The 19274-nt window shown below is 37.8% G+C and overlaps 1 protein-coding gene and 2 long non-coding RNA genes across 3 annotated transcripts in view; 2 read left to right on the top strand and 1 right to left on the bottom strand.

The window, feature by feature from the left end:
* The window catches only part of LOC143367761 (uncharacterized), a 34192-nt gene that overhangs the window by 8837 nt on the left and 6081 nt on the right, over positions 1-19274 (bottom strand). Inside the window, exons 3-4 of the mRNA XM_076809915.1 lie at positions 13399-13569; positions 11201-11428 (exon numbers count right to left, since the gene is read on the bottom strand). Coding sequence (XP_076666030.1) covers positions 11201-11428; positions 13399-13569 — 399 coding nt within the window. The remainder of the gene's footprint in view (positions 1-11200; positions 11429-13398; positions 13570-19274) is intronic.
* On the top strand, positions 1526-18122 carry LOC143367763 (uncharacterized). Its single transcript, XR_013085091.1, has 3 exons — positions 1526-2787; positions 2895-4114; positions 17506-18122. It is a non-coding gene; the product is annotated as an uncharacterized LOC143367763 (long non-coding RNA).
* Positions 7492-10349, top strand: LOC143367771 (uncharacterized). Its single transcript, XR_013085099.1, has 2 exons — positions 7492-8169; positions 8460-10349. It is a non-coding gene; the product is annotated as an uncharacterized LOC143367771 (long non-coding RNA).

The raw sequence follows: 19274 nt of genomic DNA, 5'->3' as shown, positions 1-19274 counted from the left end.
TATAGTATGATTATATAATCATTTTTAGGAGAAAAAGAAACCTGCAGACATGAATATTTTTCCAAATTTTTTGGACAACTATCCTGCACCCAGGCCAACTTAAAATTCAAAATTAAATTTTGGCCTATATAGTATGATTATATAATCATTTTTAGGAGAAAAAGAAACCTGCAGACATGAATATTTTTCCAAATTTTTTTACTGTTGTGTTTGGTTAATCAAAAGACAACTATCCCGCACCCAGGCCAACTGAAAATTCTTATTTATTTTTTCCGCTCCGCCCTAATACATATGTATAATGTACTTATAGATACAGTTTTAGAGGTTAAGTCAATCGTTTTAATTACCATAAGATTGAACCAGTGGTTAAACAGTAAGTCAGGAATTCAAAAGCAAATTTCGCTTAAGAGTTATTAAATGTATCTTGAAACGCAGAATAAAGCGACTGTGATAAGGTTATGTGCTCCCATTTAAGAAAAGGAAGGTGACATTGAAATCTTTGCAGGTATTAATGCCCCGGAAAACTCAAGTCTGCTATCGTATGTTTCCCACCAAGTGCATGAATTTTTACATAAATCATTTTCTTGTATTTTCAATAATTTATACACGAGAATCGCGGAAGCTTCGTTGCAAATACTGTATTGCAAAATTGCAATTAAAATATCTTTTAGACCGATCGTTTATCGACACAAGTATCTTAATAATTTTTTTTCAGAGAATAAAAAATAAATGGAGTGGCGTATAAAAATTATATAGTTCATTTATAAAAATACAGATGATTTTAAAATCTATAAAACGGCCCCACCTCCAAAGCAGACAAGTGCACCACGTGATACATTGTTCAAAACCATTTAAAGCCAAATAATTTTTTTTCTCACTGTCTACTGTTTTAAAGCTATAACCCAGCCCCGGCTCACAAGGGAGGGTTCCGAATCCGAAAATTCAGAAAAATCTGAAACATTGTGAGTATGTAGGGGATTTCCTCCCGATTACAACGCAATTTTCGTTTGCTGCCCAAATTCACTCTAAGGGGGTGAAATTAACTCCTGAAAATTCAGCTATTTTCCGATTTTATTTTGTAACTCGCAATCTGTAAGAGATAGAAAAAAAGTTTCAAGACAAAAGTTACTTCTTTTAATTAGATCTAGCAATTGGTAATTTACAGTTCGCGAGTTGTAACACAAAATCGGGAAATAGCCGAAATTTAAGGGGTTAATTTCACCCCTTAGAGTGAATTTGGCCAGCGAACAAAAATTGCGTCGTAATCAGGATTCACAAAGTCTCAGAATTGTTTAAATTTTCGGGTTCTGGATCTTTCCTTGTCAGCTACGTGGAACACCCTGTATAAACTTAAACCGAGCGTACGTATTTTTGATATATATTTCATCATACACAAATAAATATGAACATTTAGCACTAAATAAATAAATGCATATTTACTTGTTACTTATCATTATTATACTAGCGGCATAAAAATATCCGAACATTCAAATATCCAACTTTTGTAAATTAATATTTACAATTGCAGCTGTTTTCGTCTTTTAATAAAAATGTTCGCTTATCTATATCTTGTTGACAAGCTTATCTCTTCAAACTGTTCGTTTAATCAATTTTACAAGCCCCTTGCAACGTAAAGTGAACTCAGAGAGCTCAACGAAATCATTGTTCTCGAATAACAATTAATCACATGTATATTATCTCTTCGAGGCACCAGTCACCCGATGTCAGCGAAGATCCCATAAATATTCGAAGGCAGATCAGGTTCGAAGCCAGCAAATAAATGGAAGCAACTGAATGACCAGCCAAACAGATATACCGATCGTTACGCGCAAAGCCATTGGAACTTGAACCAACGAGCAAGGAACCAAGCGGATACGATAAGGCCCAATAGCCCGATCGGGGTTCCTAAGTGAGTCGCGATCGACGAAACCTGGCGAGCCACGAATAATTTAACAGCGCAAAAAGTGGCGGGCCATTCGATCGAACAGTCGTGGAAAGGTAAGTCGATGCGGATAGAAGCGCGATGAATAAATTAAAGGTGCGAATGATGGCAGGGTTTCTGCGGTGAGACGGAGGAACAGTAGCTGGCTTATTATGCGCGCAATCGGTGCGATCGAATGTTTGCCCGGTTGCCGGACAGCGTGGAAGGCGTATTTATAAAACCCGATGCAATCGTAATGGGTGAAAGTCAGGTGAGAAGAGAATGAAAAAGCGCGGCTACAGACCACGAAGAGGGCGTTAACTGCGCAGAGCAGGTATTTGATGCAACGTAGGCCGACATCCAGGTGTGTGGCAGCCATTTTGGTGCACGTTCTCCGGGGATCCTCTTGCACGCAAGTGCACTACAGGAACAACACTGCTCCTTCTCTCTCTCTCGAGCGGCGAGGTAGCACCGACTGAACGTGGAAAACACCTAAACTCGATTCGCTATATCGCATTATCTACTGATAAGGAGACGTACGCGTACCGGCGGCGCACGTAACACATTCGTTCGTGTGTGTTCACCAACATTTATTTTCCTTCCTTTTTTTTGTCCTCAGGTCTGCCCGTCTACCTGCTCGCAGCCACTGTGCTCACCTAGAAAACGTTACGTCGATTATTAAAGAAAAACAACACATTTGCATACGTTAACAGAAATTATGGGAGTATTCTACGCCAATGTGATTTGTGATTTAAGAATCTGCATCCAACTTACGACGCACTGGGAAGTCTGAGGATATTTTTCCTTTGGCGCTTTGCATTCCTTTCTGGCAATAGCCAAATTGAGATATTTACTGGTTACTGCAGGTACGGGGAAGTACTTGAATGGTTTTTTACTTCCCAGTTTTAATGATGGATTGGATAAAATCGATATCATACGTTTTCTTCTGAGCCTATTTTTTTCTGTAATTAAGGTCTTCAGGGAAGAAAGGAATTAAAAACGGGGATTATTTTGTATCGCGTATGAAACATGGATGGTTTTGAAGGAAAAGGAAATTTGTTTCGTTAAAACAGAGATATCATTTTTAATTACCTCGGTAAATGCAGTATGTAACTAAATAATTAGTTTGTTTTTCTCAACCTGAACTAATATTACTGGCATCTGCTGGTTGAAATTTTAAAAATCTTGAAATAAAGACGCTTTTATAAGTATTGTGTCTTAAACAATTATTTTATGACGGTTTTATGTTACCTGTATATTTTATGAGAAGCTAATATTTTGTAACAATTTTCTTTAAAAAAAAAACCGCTAATTTCGTTGTAGAAGAATATAATTTCGTTTTGAGATTCGTACTATGTTAAATAGAAGGCATTAAAAAAAGAATGCATTCGTATTTGGAAACAATTCCGGCGTGTAATGGGTGAAGGAAATAAAAACAACCATCAACTACCATATGAGCTTTGTACACTGTTATTTATTGCATAAGTTCGATAAAGGTCTTTTCACGCGAAATACTTCTGGCGCTCATAACTGGATATGTTCACTGATTGGTAGTAAGGAGTAGAGACAATGCTGCTTTAAGGAGAATAAAAAATACGTGAATACGCCCAAAATATAGTCAGAAGCTAGAAAAATGTCTTGTATGTAATTATTGTATGCTGGGGTCACAAATCCTTGGGACCAAGAAATTACCAGTGGTATCTAAATGGCAGTTATGAAACAAGAGGCAAAGATTATGCAATGATTCGGTAGACTGAAAATTTGTCCTCTGCGGGAAAGACGCAAATCGTAGAACAAAAATAATCCCAGCTTACAGTAGATAGATAGTTCAAAAGTTAGTGAATTTTAAATATTGATGACAATTTTATTGTCAATTATAGTATGCATAAAAAAAATTGTGTTTCCCTTAGATAAATATTTAAATAACTCGCGAGTTAATAGATTCTAAAGAATAACGAGTAAATAATTAAAACATAACCTTCGGGTTTATAAATATAATGGATATTATGTGTACAGTGGCGGATTTAACGGGGCTTATGAGCGGTTGCTGCCTGGGCCCCTGCCTAGAAGGCCCCACCAGGGCCCCATCCTTAAAAAAATTATGATTTTATCCAAACTATATTTTTTTCTGTATTATTAGGCTGAGCCCGTTTTCAGTAAACTACCGCTTTAGTTCTCGAAAAATGGGCCCCCGTTCAGAAGGCCCCGCGCTCAGAAAGCGCCCCTAGAGCCCTGTCTTCAAAAATAAATTATAATTTTATCCAAGCACTTTTTTTCTATACTTTTCTGTACATTTACCCCCTTTTAGTAAACTACCTCTTCATTTTCCCGAAAAAATGGGCCCCTCAACGTTTGCCACCTGGGCCTTTTTTCTTACATCCGCCACTGTATGTGTAAATAACGAATAACTTTTTATCTAGATAAAAACATATTCAACTAAATTTTCTTTCAATTTATGATTAGATTGTACATAATTACCAAACGAATATATAACCGTTAAAAAAAAGTATTTTGTTATTCAACCTTTATACAATCGGATAATTGCAACAGGTATCTTTATAATGTCTGATAGGAGCAATATGTAGTGCTGAACCAAGAAATAGTTTTTAGACTCTTCTAGAGCAATAAAATTCCATTGAAATAAACTTTGGCGCGAGTTAATCATTATTCGAATAAGCATTTAAAAAGAAGATTTATGTAAATAAATTTTCTCACATTCACGAACAAAGTGACTTATTCACGCGTAACGAATAATCCTCCGCTTACGTAAGAGTTTACACGAATAAATTGATACTTACACAAATTCAAACCATGACATTGAAACTTAGTAGATATTACAGGTGGTCATTAAGAATCAACGTTTCAAAGAGCGCGCTGCGAGCGGCGCGCAGCTCTTAAGCAATCACGATCTTCTAGGAAATGAAAAACAGGAATCACGTATTCAACTAAATTCTGATACTAATGAAAATAAAAATTGCTATATAGTAAAGAAGCATTGCTCCCAATAAAAATTATTTTATCATTATTCCCAATGAACTTCACACGACCCTATTCTAACGCAAATAAAACCAAAAATGTGGTTATGTATTAACGAATAAATAATATCTAGAATCAATTCGTAACCATTCTTACATGCGACGTATATATACCCAATAGCGAGAAGTAAACAAACAATTATGTAATCAATATGACCATTCCCACATATTCGCCTATTAAGATTACGATTGTAAAAAAGCATCGATATTATGCTCTAAAAGAAGACGCATGTAATACGTAGAATGGTACGTCAGAGTGGCAGCTTTAAGTTATAAAGGTATACAGTAGTGTCATACATGTGTCAACGGCTATTACCTAGTTTTTAACCGACTTCAAAAAAGGAGGAGGTTATGGATTCGACCCGTTTGTATTTTTTTTATGTTGGTCCCCGCATAACTCCTCAGCAAATGGACCGATTTTGATGATCTTTTTTTATTTGAAAGAGGGCGATGCTCCGGTGGTCCCATCCTACACTGAATCAATATTGGCCCAATATTTTGCCAGTTATGGATAATAATAAAGACTATTGTCACGTAATTATTATGATTTTATGTACGTACGTGCATATCTCCTCAGAATGTGGTGTCAATATATATAAAACAAAAAAGTTAAAAATAAAAAAAAAATTTAAAAATTAAAACCGACTTAATAAAAAGCGAAAATAATAAAAATTCACTAAAAAGTAAAAAATAATTTTTTCATATATTTAATCTACGATTCTCATATTTTTTAAGTTGACGCCAGATTTACACAGTGCAAATGATGAGGCGCCGACTTAAAAAATATGAGTCGTAGATTAAATAAGGGAAAAATTATTTTTTACTGTTTAGTGCATTTTTATTAATTTGAAGTCGGTTTTAATTTTTTTAAAAAAAATTTTTATTAGAAACAAAAGGGCCTAGTGATTCGTAATAAATCGTGAAACTGTTAATTGTTAATAATTTCTTCCTGAGGACGAAGTTTTCTTGATTCCTCTTTCGGAAATTGGTAAAAATCACATCGTTTGTGTAGTCACTAATCTGTTTACCACGAGGGGCCTCGAAATGGTCGGCACTGAGACACATCGACCGGTTGCTACGCCCATGCGTGAAACACAGAACATGACTCACGCGTATCGTCGTGTGGGTAATTCAGCACACGTTCATTATTCATACTTTCATACCCGAGAAAGTATTACGAGCCATGGTAAACTTTACTCCCAGCCAAGATTCCTTATTCGGCTAAAATAGCACCCCTTTGCTCGATATCACCACGAATTCGCTCCTTTCGACATTATTCAATTGTTTCACTGTATACAGTACTGTGTTCGAAGTGTACGGTTATTTACACAAGTAACTGAAGATTGCATTTCCAAACTATATCATAATTACATATTTTCGAAAAATTCGTGTTCGAGAAATGTATACACTTTTAATGTATCTTTTATGTTTGACACAGTTTTATTTTGAAGGCGTCTTATAATATCGTGAAATATTTAAGAATGTTGAAAATGTAGGTATTCTAGTAGTAGATTGATGTTGCTATGCTTGGAGGAAAACTAACGAGGCTAGGAAAAGTAAAAAATAATGTAAAATAGTACATGGAACTTAAAAAACAAGCGATTGTTTGTTCAAATTAAAATGAAGTGTCCATCTTCTACCCATATGCTTCTGAAATGTAGGAAGCAGGGGTCAAGTCTTTGTCCACGACTGTATGTATAGTGTCACTGGCTAACCCAATAAACGAGGCTGAAGTTGCTAATGGGGCACATCTTAAAATGTTGTAAGTCAATGAATGTACATATAATTCGAATGAAAGAGTACCCATTTTAAACGATTTATATTAGCTTCGATCCTCTGTATGTTTGGTGTTTGTTTGTTTGTTTGTTTGGTGTATGGTTCAAATCTGGCAACTCAATTTTCACCCACTTCCACCACTCCAGTTGTCTTGACATTTTGTAAGCATGCCTGGGTGTGATGAAAATACAATTTTTTATATAAAAAGTCAACAATGGAAAGAAAAAAAAATAAAAAGAATTATAATTTCATGCTGAACACGCTGGCGCAAAAAAACCCGATGGGTTTTTAAAAAATTACCCAGTCATCAATAAATATAACCCATAACCACAAATCCAAACGACTTGACATCAGCCTATAACCACAAATAAAACTTTTTACTGACACTAAAAAGTAAAAAATAAAAAATATATATAAAAAACTTTTTAAGTTAAACGATTTATAAAATGCACTAAAAACTAAAAAATAATTATTTTCTTTTACTACGATTTCGATGGTGTTTTCTCACTTTAAATAAAATCGTGGCGCTGTATTAAATTGATTCATATTCTGTTATGAAATATCCCGCGCCTCGATTTTATTTAAAGTGAGAAAACACCATCGAAATTGTAGTACAAGAAAAAATTATTTTTTCGTTTTCAGTGCATTTTATAAATCGTTTAACTTAAAAAGTGTTTTCTTTAACATTACATATATTTATTTTCGGTAAAAGTGAAAAGTGTGTTCAATATTCTGTCTTAAGCTAAACTTCTAAATTACTTTTTAAAAAATTATATCCTTATTTTCGAACATCTACAATTTATTGGTATACCGAGCAAGCGTGCATTTCTATGCGAAATTACGCAAATAAATTGTGCACATGTGTGGTTAAACTTCGAAGTGACAAAAGTGGAAGGAGTTAACAGCCTTGCCATATGACACATTGTCACGGCAAACGGATATACGCGTTAGACACCTTAACCTTAAAGTATCAGAACACTTACTGATAACGGTACAATGTACATGCGTGAACGTGCATTTCTCCGTGCTTCTCGTACGTGAGTGCATATGCCATATGCCGTTGACATCTGAATAACGCGCGTCGGAAGTCGGACTCTTGATTTGTCATTGCTCATAACTTGAGAACGAAGACTTGCGACTGCAGAAGGATAAAGTATTACTTCCCTAGTAGCATTTCTGGTTGGCCCACAGTATCCCCAAGTTGGGAATTAGTTGGCCATCAAAATGCCAACAATAAATGCTACTAGGGTTGAGTTTTGTTGATTTGAAGAATTTGCAATTTCAATTTTTCTCCTGTAATTCTGAGACCCCCTGTGGCATTAAGGTTAGGGAATACAATCGCGGCCATTATTTACTATCCAGGGGATTGTGGGATTTTTTTAAAGTCTATCTCAGGATTCCACGACTAATCCCAGGATTGGGTAACAGACAATTTCAGTAATTAAAGTGATTTATTATGTGCTAAAATTCGAAACCTTTATTTAAAGTAAACAAACTATCATACGTACATATCTACAATGCTTCGACTTTACGTGTTCAGACAAGTTGCGATTTGCAACTCGTGCGATTTCGAAATAGCGGAGTGAGAATATCATTGTAAAAATAAATACGGTTCAGCTAGTTGTATGCGACTTAACATTATTATTTAAATAAATCATTATTATTATTTTCATTATTATTATGGAATGACTATGTTTATTTATTCTGTCTATTTTTATATTTTTCAGGTGTTCATAAAATAATTCACACTTTTAAAAAGTCCCAAAATTCTCGGGATTAGTTATATCAAATCCCTAGGATTTTTGGAATCCAAAAAACAGCTGGGATCGCGGGATCCCGGGATTATATTCCCAAATCAGCATGGACCTTAATTACTCTGGACGAAAAATAACTTAGAGATTTTTGGCGGGGAGATCCCCTAGAATTGTGCCATTGGAAGAAGAAATAATGTGTGCAAAATTTGAAATCGATTGTAGAACGGGAAACCGTGCCGCATCGAATTTGAAAATATTTTGTTTTCGTAACTCGTTTTTCTCTATTTTAGTATATCGTTAATATGCATGTTTATGTATGGTTGAATTTCTAGGGGGTTTCCCGACAAAAATTGTAAGTCGAAAAATAAGGCCCACCCTACTGTGTATACGTAAAATGGGTTGTCATTTTCAACGAAATATGTACACGATTTTTAGAGATTAAACTAACTATTGGATTCGGCAAGATTGTGTTTACATATTTTATTAATTTTACGAAATGTTGAAAGACAGTTGAAGTAAATACTTTCCTACTTAACGGCGTTATACAAAAATGCCGTCAAAAAAATTACAGGATTTTGCTATTTTTGGAAATTCTACCTCCCTCCTCCAGTTTCTTGCAAATTAATTTTGCACCTAAGTGTGACGAAAATTAAGATTTTTCATACAGCAATGTCTACGATATGCATTTTTAAAGTTTACTAGTAGCTTCTTCATTTAGTGTCATTTTTAAGAACGGAACTTTTTTTTAAATATAATTACAAAAAGTGTTATTATGCTGATTAAGTGGAAAAGCATTTGCTCACGCTGTTCCTCAATATTTCTCATAGTTTAAGAGATATTTATGTAAATAAAAACCTGTGAAGCCAGCAAAAAACTTTCTAGTAACTTGATTTTGTAAGTTACCAGGCTCGTTCTTGTAAATCATCCACCGTTCTTTAACGGTCCCCGTGGCATGCAGAGTGTGTAGAAATTCAGGCCTAAATTAATAGAAATTCATGAAAAAAAATTATTTTATTGCTACATATTTCACTTAAAAGAAGGGTAAAAAGACTTCAAAAGAGACTTACTATAACAAACAAAACACATTCTCATGTAAAATCGTAGAATTAGTTCAACCTTGTGTGACCTTGAACATTACCACGCTCTTTATGGGGTTTTGAATTCGTCTTGACCGTCATTTTTATGAAATATACGGAAAGCAAAAAAAAATATATAGTTTCTCATTGAAAAAAATTAGAATTATTTTTATTGCATGAAATTTCCGAAAATTTGAAAACTATGAAAATTTTTATTTCCTTCCATGTATTATTATGCCGTTCGTTTAGAGAAAAGTGTACAATAACAATGCAAATACTCCATGTATGGAAAAGCTTACAACAATTGTTAAGGACGTAAATATTCCAAAGAAATTTTTGCCGCATTGTGCAATCGTTTATTAAAACACTTTATAAGGTGTGTGAATTTTTTATGAAATGTCACGAAATTGTTTCGTATTCTTTTATTTTATTAAAATCGTTGTGGATACAGTATGTTTTCTCTTCTTTTTTTCTAACAATTGTTACCGGAGTTTTATATTATTTTTACTACAAAAACACGTGTATATACATTACCATATATATTTTAATGTAATATGCTCTGAATTGAAGATTCCATGACAAGATGGCTTAAAGATATAAAATGTTTTCTTCATAATAATTTTTTTTCAATAAAGTACGGTATTTATATATTTAATCTTAATAATCTTTTGATTACATATTCTTTGTTGCACAAGTTTGTGAAATCCTTCAAAACTTATACACTCTCGTAGCTGTTTTTGATTGACCGTGCTAAATACACTGAAAACCAGATTCCCACCGCCTGAAAACATTCAAATAATGATAATAAAAAATGGTAAACTTCCTTGATGCCAAACAATTGTTACTTATTATTTACTGTGATATAAAAAAGTCAACTATTAATTACATACGCTAATAATAATATGGTGATTGGTATATGCTAATTTATTTAAAAAGGGCGTGATTCTTCATATAAAAGTAAATAAGGAATGCTGAATAAAATTCTTCTATAAGAGGTTTCCTTCTCGAAAATGTTAATTTTAAAAATTTGTCTGTTACACGGTCTATTCGACTACGAATCGATTCCATCTTCACAACAGCTTCTCTGAAAACAGATCCTCGTTCAAGAAACAGTTATTACTCTACCATTTCGACTTATTTTGCACAAAGATTTATTTCATCTACGAATTCTTAAGTGCAAGCATAGTAGACGTTTCCAAGTCAATTATCTTCAAAACGAAACCTGGTGTGATAAAATTTTACTGTACATTTTCTATTTACTTTTGTACGAGAAATCACCCCCTTTCGGATTGCATGATCAATACGATATCAATCTGAAAATTTTTATCAATGTTTACTGGGGGCCAGAGTTTGGCAAAGTGTAAACAAATTACAAAGTACGATTAAACTGTAATTGTGTAATTGATTACACATTATTTTCAGTAATCGTTCGTTTAGATAGTTGGCAAAACCAATTGGTCAACTACCTAAATTAACAATTACAGAAAATAATGTGTATTCAGTTACACAATTACAGTTTAATCGTAATTTGTAATTAGATTACATTTTGCCCAACTCTGCTGGGGGGAAGGCAAATCGTTTGCAATCCTCAAGATCGTTTATTATCAAATCTGCCAATCAATTAGACACGTTGATTACCTGAACGAAAGCAATGCCAATGCCGACACCGCCGAGCTGCAAAGCGTGGGATTTGATGTAAGAAAGGAACTTGTGGTAACAACCCTCGTCATGCAGAGTCGGCGAGGAGAGGGTACAATTGCTCGCTTCCAGAACTCCAACTTGTGGATCACAGCACGAGGGAGGAATTATGTCTGTCTTCAAACTGTTCATCCAGTCGGACGCGTTCATCGTTCCACAACAATCGAACTGAAACAATTTGCTTTTCGTTCCTGACACCCTGCTAATTGTAATTTCAAATAGGCAAAGCCGTTGATTTGTTAGTAAAATGTATCACGAGTCTTCGGCAACAGATAGTAGAAAATGAAATGTGTGACTCTGCGTGATAGAATAAGACAAAAATTAGGGATGACGCAGGGCCGTTCCTGGCGGGTGCGCAGACCGTTTATTATATGTAAAATTTTGACTAATAAGAATAATAATAATTAAAACCGATGATTATCAGTGACGAATTTAACAGGGCGGCCGATGAGCAGCTGCCACCTGGGCCCCTGCGCAGAAGGCCCCCCAAGGGCCCATTCTTTAAAAAAAAATATGATTTTATGCAAACTATATTTTTTCTGTACTATTACCTTGAGCCCGTTTTTAGTAAACTACCTTTTCATTTTCAAGGAAAAATGGGCCCCTTGGAACATTTGTCACGGGGCCTTTTTTTCTTAAATCCGCCACTGATGATTACTAATTATATCATTTCTTTCCTCATTTAAATTTTTGTTTTAAACTATCCAACGTTGGTTCTTGAGATAAAAATTCATAAGTAAAAATTCAAGGCCTTATATTTTTTAAACAAATTCAAAATCGGCAAAATGATGACTTAAACCCCCTCTAATTTCGCGAGGACTGCAAAATACTTAAATTAATAAGGGCGGCAATATTGTTTTTGCACATGGGCAGCCAACAGCGCAGGATCAGCCCTGAAAACGATACAACAGTGAATTTCATTTGTTAGTTGTTAATGTTTAAATGTTGGAGTCAGAAACTCCTGGAGCATGGTCAGGGGCGGCTTTAGCATACTTGGCACCCCGGGCGAGATTATAATGACGCCCCTCCAAGGGCGCAAATATCAATTAGCAGAACGGATATAAATGAATAAACGCACACAGTGGCGCCCCTACAGATTTAGCGCCCCGGGCAGTCGCCCTGCCTGCCCCCCCCCCCCTTAAAGCCGGCCCTGAGCATGGTAATTTGGCGATCAGCAGCTCGCGTTGCGTAGGTCGGCAGAGCTGTGTACAGAATATAAAAAAAAAATTACGTCATGGTGCACACAGGTGATTCTACACCCCTGGATCAGTGGCGATCTGTTAACAATGTGCCGCAAAATTGATCTTGACCTTGTGGCAGGACACAACCGACGCATATATTAGAAGTTGAGCCACAAATAATTTCCGCCGTAATTATGAACTATTTATTTCTTCGACGGAGCAGAAAATTCCAAAATGTACAGGGTGCAAAGAGAAGCAATGATTATGATTATCGCGGACGAATGTACGCTCCCTAAAAGATGTATTGCAAAATTCATCTTTACCTTGCCAACAGGATGAAAAGACTTACAGCACCTTATGTCGCCAAGCTAATCGTTTTCGCACGGACGATTGTTAAAGTTAATTAGCTAACACTAAATTATAATTTACTGCAAAGTATTTTACGTGCAAATAACTTTTTTAAAAAAAAAAGAACGAAAATGATTCGTGACTCAACTCAATGTACCTATTCCTAAATGTATACTTGTGTTCGGATTAAATTCGTAATTTTAATTTTTTAACTTAAATTAGTGTTCGGAATATTTGAATCGTTTAACCCGGGAGGAGGCGCACCCCATATTAACACAGGTTGTCGCTACCGGGTGAAAAATACCCCAAAATTGAAACGTAACGAACCACGGTTTCAGAATATATTTTTTTAACTTTGTAATTTTTATGTTGAAGTACAGTGTTTTAAGAATCAAACAAAATTTATGAAATATCTTAAAATCTTTATTAAAGTTCTTTAAGAAATTGTATCAAAAACTCAGTCTTTATATTTTCGCAACTAGCGCCCTCTGTGGTAAATTTTACCCAGCAGCGCCTCCTGCCGAGTTAAAAGGGAATGACTGATGCTACGATCACAGAGAAGGAATTATTTTATGTAACGAGCGAGAAATATAGGTAAGAAAAGCATACGTCGTGTTGGAGTTTGTCCCAGACAATCGCTATTTCCTTGTTGTCTCTGTACACCTTCATCGTTTCTACCATTTTGTCTTCGATGATCGTTGATGCCCTCGCTCGCAAAACGTATCCAGCGATACCACCAGACAGCTCCATGACGAAAACAATGACCAACAACGACGTGAACTATTAAAAAAAAATAGTAACAAATCATAATAATCAGAAAATATATGTAGACTTCGTTGTTTAACAAATAAATTTAAATACGAGGATTGTTTGATCTAACAAGGCGCGGTCGCGATCCGCATAAGCGGTCATTAAACGGGAGCAGGCTTGAATCATGGAGGCTAATGAGTACAAATTGATAAACGACTATAATTTAATTTTTTCAGATGAAAGTTTAGGATAAGGCGAACCAAAAGTACTTATGGAATAATGCTTCAGGATCAACAGATCTGTTAAAGAATTAAATTTTTGTCCTTACGAACTACTGCTATAGTCTGATTTTCGAGAGTTGCCAACTGAGGCGGGTCCCTCGGACGGGGCGTGGTTTAAGGAGGAACCAATGGTGGCAACGCCGCACGCAATCCGTGTAGCGTACCATTGGTCCCTCCTTAAACCACGCCCCGTCCGAGGGACCCGCCTCAGGTCTCAACTCTCGAAAATCAGACTATAGTAGCAGAGAGAAAATCAGGCTACATTTTCAATACCCGCGATCGTTAAGTAGTATCACGAACTCATAACTCTTCAATTCCCGGTTCGGTAACCCTCTCCAGCATTCTTTTTCACATCTGTAGGGCCGCGAAGTCCAATACTAACGCGGGCGCGCGCGTCAAGGTCAAAGCAGACCGAAAATGCGTAGCATGACATTATTTTGCCGGCGACTGAAATGAATGACGTCGATTAACAATCGACGCTCGACGTAGCCGTGCGTTCACACTTTTTCTAAAAAGTGGCCGGGCGACGCGCCGCTTGCCGCAAAGACCATTGCGAGTCGCAAGCGCGAACACCGGAATTTATACTTCTTTACTTACTACATTTAATAAATATACATATATACCTCAGTGTTAAATCAGTGATTATTATTCCTCCTACACATCATCTTTTTTTGTTTAAATTGCTCTTTATGCTGTACCTGTGATGCCAAATCGGAGACGGGTTCCCTCGAGAATTTCCCCCACCTCGCGCACACTACGCCGGAGCTGCGCGTCCGTGAACTCGGCGCTTCAGAGTCTGACTCACGGACGCGCAGCTCCGGCGTAGTGTGCGCAAGGTGGGGGAAATTCTCGAGGGAACCCGTCCCCGATCTGGCATCACAGTGCTGTACAGGGTTGACTAACTGGTGGCTCGCGAGCCACCGGGGGCACCTCTGCCTTGCTGCCACGCTGAACGGCCCCCCTCCATACCGACCAAACTCTGAAGATCGCAGTCGATTCCTCCTTCTTTCCTTCTCTTTTTGACTGCGATCGTCAGAGCCTGGGAGGTTTGGGGGAGGGGGGGCCTTTCAGCGTGGCAGCAAGGCCCCCGGTGGCTCGCGAGCCACCAGTTAGTCAACCCTGCTGTAGTATATAACTAATATAAAGGGTGTTTCACCTAACTTTATCGCATGAAATATTTCTGCTATATTTAAAATTTAGCTCGGTGACATGCGTCGATCTGACGCCCCAGGGCCTCACGATTTTATGACCTTCCAAAGGTGGGCTCTCACTAAGCCCCGCCCCGCCCCGCCTCACCTCGGCGCAACTTCTTTTCGCACTCACATCTGGGCTCGCATCGCCTCGGTTTTTCCGTACCTGAAGTTATACAAGCTTGCCTCGGTTCATGTGTTTGGTCAGTTGCTTAGTGAACATCTTCCTTCCTTTCTTAGCGGTCACCGAAACGGTGGCATTGCATCCAATCGCACTACGCCCCGCCTCTCTTCCTCAAAGTATTCTCGAGAAAGAATCCGCGGCTCGGAGTCGAGGCGAGGCGAGGCGCAGTGTGAGTCAAATTGTCAACATACATAAGAAAAGCATAGGAAGAATAATATGAGCCGAGGCCAGGGGCGTAGTGAGGGCCTACCTTAAGTACTCCACATTGTTGGATTTATCGCAACAAGCGTCATCATATTATGAATAAAATAGCTGTCCATTTAAACAAATTAAGTTGACCACGAGATCTCTCTCCCACTCCTCCACCTGCAGAGAAACTATCCGTACCGCGTAATGTCCCCCTCCATATCAAACAACTTTTGTAAGAACAATTTTTTAATATCTGCAGTCCCTTACGAGATATTCACACTGTATGTTAGATCGTAAAAAACTCAATCCACTCAATGTACACAGAATATGTTGCATATTGCGCATTTTTGAAAATGTCTATGAACAAACTGTCTACAAAATTCTACTGAAAATAGTATTCGTGATGTTTTCCGCGAGGAATTAGCTTGTGTTAGCTCATATCATTAACTCTTTGACTGACGAGGAGGCGACGGAAATTCCATCTCAAGCCTGGCAGGTTTTCCCACTCGTTCTTTACGTGCGAGGAAAGTATTATCAAGCTTATATCTGCACCTCGTAACATCCGTTGGCAAGCTTAAATTGCATGCACATATTAATTGGAATTTCTTTCGTTGTGTCTAAATATCCTAATCTTACTGTCATTCACTTTAATTACTATAGTAATTGTATTATAATTATAGTTATGAACTCTAATTACTAAACTATATGTATTTATTTATGATACAAATAAATGGTTATACGTTTATTCACAAAATTGAGCATAAACTTACGTAGAAAGCAAAAGTTACCGGAAAAATAAATATAAGCATAAATATTTGTGGGCAGAAATATTATTTTACGAAAGTCGTGTATTTCAATGATCAATTCATAAAAAAAGTAAAAATAACAGAATATGTTTGTGCACATACAAGCGAAAATGAAAAACACAGATATTTCAGTGACACAAAATTGAACGTATAGCAAATTCTTTAAATTATGCAGATTTTTAATAGTTAAATACTGGACGTGGCGCACTCAGAGGGGGGGGGGGGGAGGGACACTAGCACCCTCCAAAGAAAGGGCTTTGTAAGAAGAAAAGAAAACTAGATTTTATTTTATAAATAAATGTTTATGTCACCTAATGAATTTCATTGAATTTGCATTAAAAATATTTTTATCCGTTCAACTCGACACCCGCCAGATTAAATTCTGAGTGCGCAACTGAATGGCAGTATTATTGAAAGGGAAATCTCGCGAAGGGGAAGTGTATGCTCAATCTGGTGAGTAATGGTATATACATATATATGAGGGACGGACGGAGAAGTTGCAAGTGAAAAGTACTTTTTAAAGACACGTGGGGTAAATACTTAGAAAAGCATAAAGTTAATTACTTTTCTCTAGAATAATCTAAGGAGTGAGGATTATACCAATGTTTTGTCCAAATCAGATTATCTTCATCCTACAAATGGTGCCAATACATTTAAAGTGGACCTGACATAATCTAAGTATGTTGTTGCAATGAACTCAAATGGTCCGAGAAAACACAACTGCCTGTGTATGTATCTGCTTCCCTGGTGTCAACTCAGCATAACAACAACACGCTGCAGTCAGTCAAAGATTTAATTACGCTCCATTCAATGTAGACACACTCTTCCCAACTCGTGTGCGTGCTTGCCGAGAGCTATCGTTCGCATAAAACCAGAGACAGGAAAATATAGCCTAGCATCTCGTTATATCGCGTTTGGCAGGATATTCGTTCGAACCGCTCGACAAGGATAGCGAGCGAAATAGACCAGTAAGAAGAGACTGAAACTGCTGAGACCGTCACCCAACGGCCGGCAGCCGAGAGCGATAAGACGCCCGAGAGACATGACTCATCCACTGTAGAAAACAAGAATTCTCGTATTTTTCATTAGACCTTCATGATAGCATTGCGATGGATTGGGGAGATTCTCTCAATAAAAATGAGTCCAAATGCGACGTAATTCGGACTTTTGCACTACGTGCAAGTAAAATAGACTAAATTACGTCGGATTTGGCCTAATTCTCATCGCGAAAATGTCACTAATCCATTGGCAATACTCGGTGGAGGATTTAACAGGGCGGCCGATGAGCACTTGCCACCTGGGCCCCTTCTCGAAAGGCCCACCAGGGCCCCATCCTTAAAAAAAAATATGATTTTATCCAAACTATATTTTTTTCTGTATTATTAGACTGAGCCCGTTTTCAGTAAACTACCGCTTTAGTTTCTCGAAAAATGGGCCCCTGTTCAGAAGGCCCCCCGCTCAGAAAGCGCCCCTAGAGCCCTGTCTTAAAAAATAAATTATGATTTACAAGCACTTTTTTCTATACTTTTCTGTACATTTACCCCCATTTAGTAAACTACCTCTTCATTTTCCCGAAAAAATGGGCCCCTCAACGTTTGCCACCTGGGCCTTTTTTCCTAAATCCGCCACTGGCAATACTCTCGAGAATATCTATGAAAAATATATGTAAGCATGCTAACTTTCTGTAGTGGCTGTCTCATCACGAGACTCTCATCCGGCACGATGGTTTCATTAAGCGAACATTCCACCGAGTAAGGCGCCGCATGACGGGCCGACGTATTCGACGTTCTGTCAACAACAGCGCTGTAACGTACCGCAGACTGCCACTGAACGCAGTAGAATTCCGTACGGCACGAATCAGCCGCTCTTCTAAATCCATCTTATGCGTAGTTATGTGCCGTACGTCGACGCGTTCCAACTGCCGACTGTTTTACTTCGTCCGGCGCGATGCGGCAACGCGCCGCATCTGTTTTGCCGTAACGTATTTGCTGGAAGAAGGTGCATTAGAAACGATGCGAGTCGAATCTTCGCGGCGCCTGATCGCGGCCATACGCCGTCCGCCATGCGGCGCGGTGCTTCGTGGAATGCTCGCTTCTCTCGGCCGTTGCCGATCGAAGGATCGCTCGCGCGAGTAAACAAAACAGCAGTGGAGATGGTCGCGCGCATAGAACGGCCTCGCTCGGCCCATACATGCGAGCAGAGTTGGGCATTAGTCGAATAAAAATTTATTCGACTATATTTTTGTTCGAATGAACTCGAATAAAAATTTCGAATAAAGCGAAGTTATCGAGAATAACGAATACATTTTTATTCGACTAAACTTTTAGTCGTTATTCGTTATTCGAAGGACCGCCGTGGCGACTAAGCGCAGAGTTAGGAGCGATGGGGCCGCAGTGAATGGAGGGGGAAACACCTACAGGAGTGGTGGTAATGTGTGCATGAGCTGCGCCTGCGTCACTCACGCACACGTTACCACTGCTCCTGTAGGTGTTTCCCCCTCCATCACTGCGGCCCCATCGCTCCTAACTCTGACTAACAAGTGAAGATATCTCGAACCCGAAAAAATTCAAAAAATTTTGAAACTTTGTGAATATGTAGGGAATTTCCTCCTGATTGCAACGCAATTTTTGTTTGCTGCCCAAATTCACTTGAAGGGGGTGAAATTAACCTCTGAAAATTCGGTTATTTTTCGATTTTGTGTTATAACTCGCGAACTGTAAGAGATAGAAAAAAACTTTCAAGACAAAAGTTACATCTTTTAATTAGATCTATCATCTGGTAAAACAATTATTTTACAGTTCCCGAGTTATCGCACAAAATTGGAAAATAACCGAAGTTTCAGGGGTCAATTACACCCCATTAGAGTGAATTTGGGCAGCAAACAAAAATTGCGTCGCAATCAGGAGGAAATTACCTACATATTCACAGAGGTTCAGAATTTTTTGTATTTCTGGGTTCGAGATGTACCCTTGTAAGCAAAACGAATAAGCGGGGGTCAGAACCCGTGCCGCTCCGGCTCAGGTCCCGTGGCCCACAGCCTACGGCCGGGCCGATGGGCAGGGGGGGGGGGGGGTATCATGAGGCA

Source organism: Andrena cerasifolii, chromosome 4 (genome assembly GCF_050908995.1).
Source record: "Andrena cerasifolii isolate SP2316 chromosome 4, iyAndCera1_principal, whole genome shotgun sequence".
NCBI classification, from domain to species: Eukaryota; Metazoa; Arthropoda; class Insecta; order Hymenoptera; family Andrenidae; genus Andrena; species Andrena cerasifolii.
The sequence above is the reverse complement of the archived record's forward strand: the minus strand, read 5'-3'. Positions and strand labels throughout refer to the sequence as shown.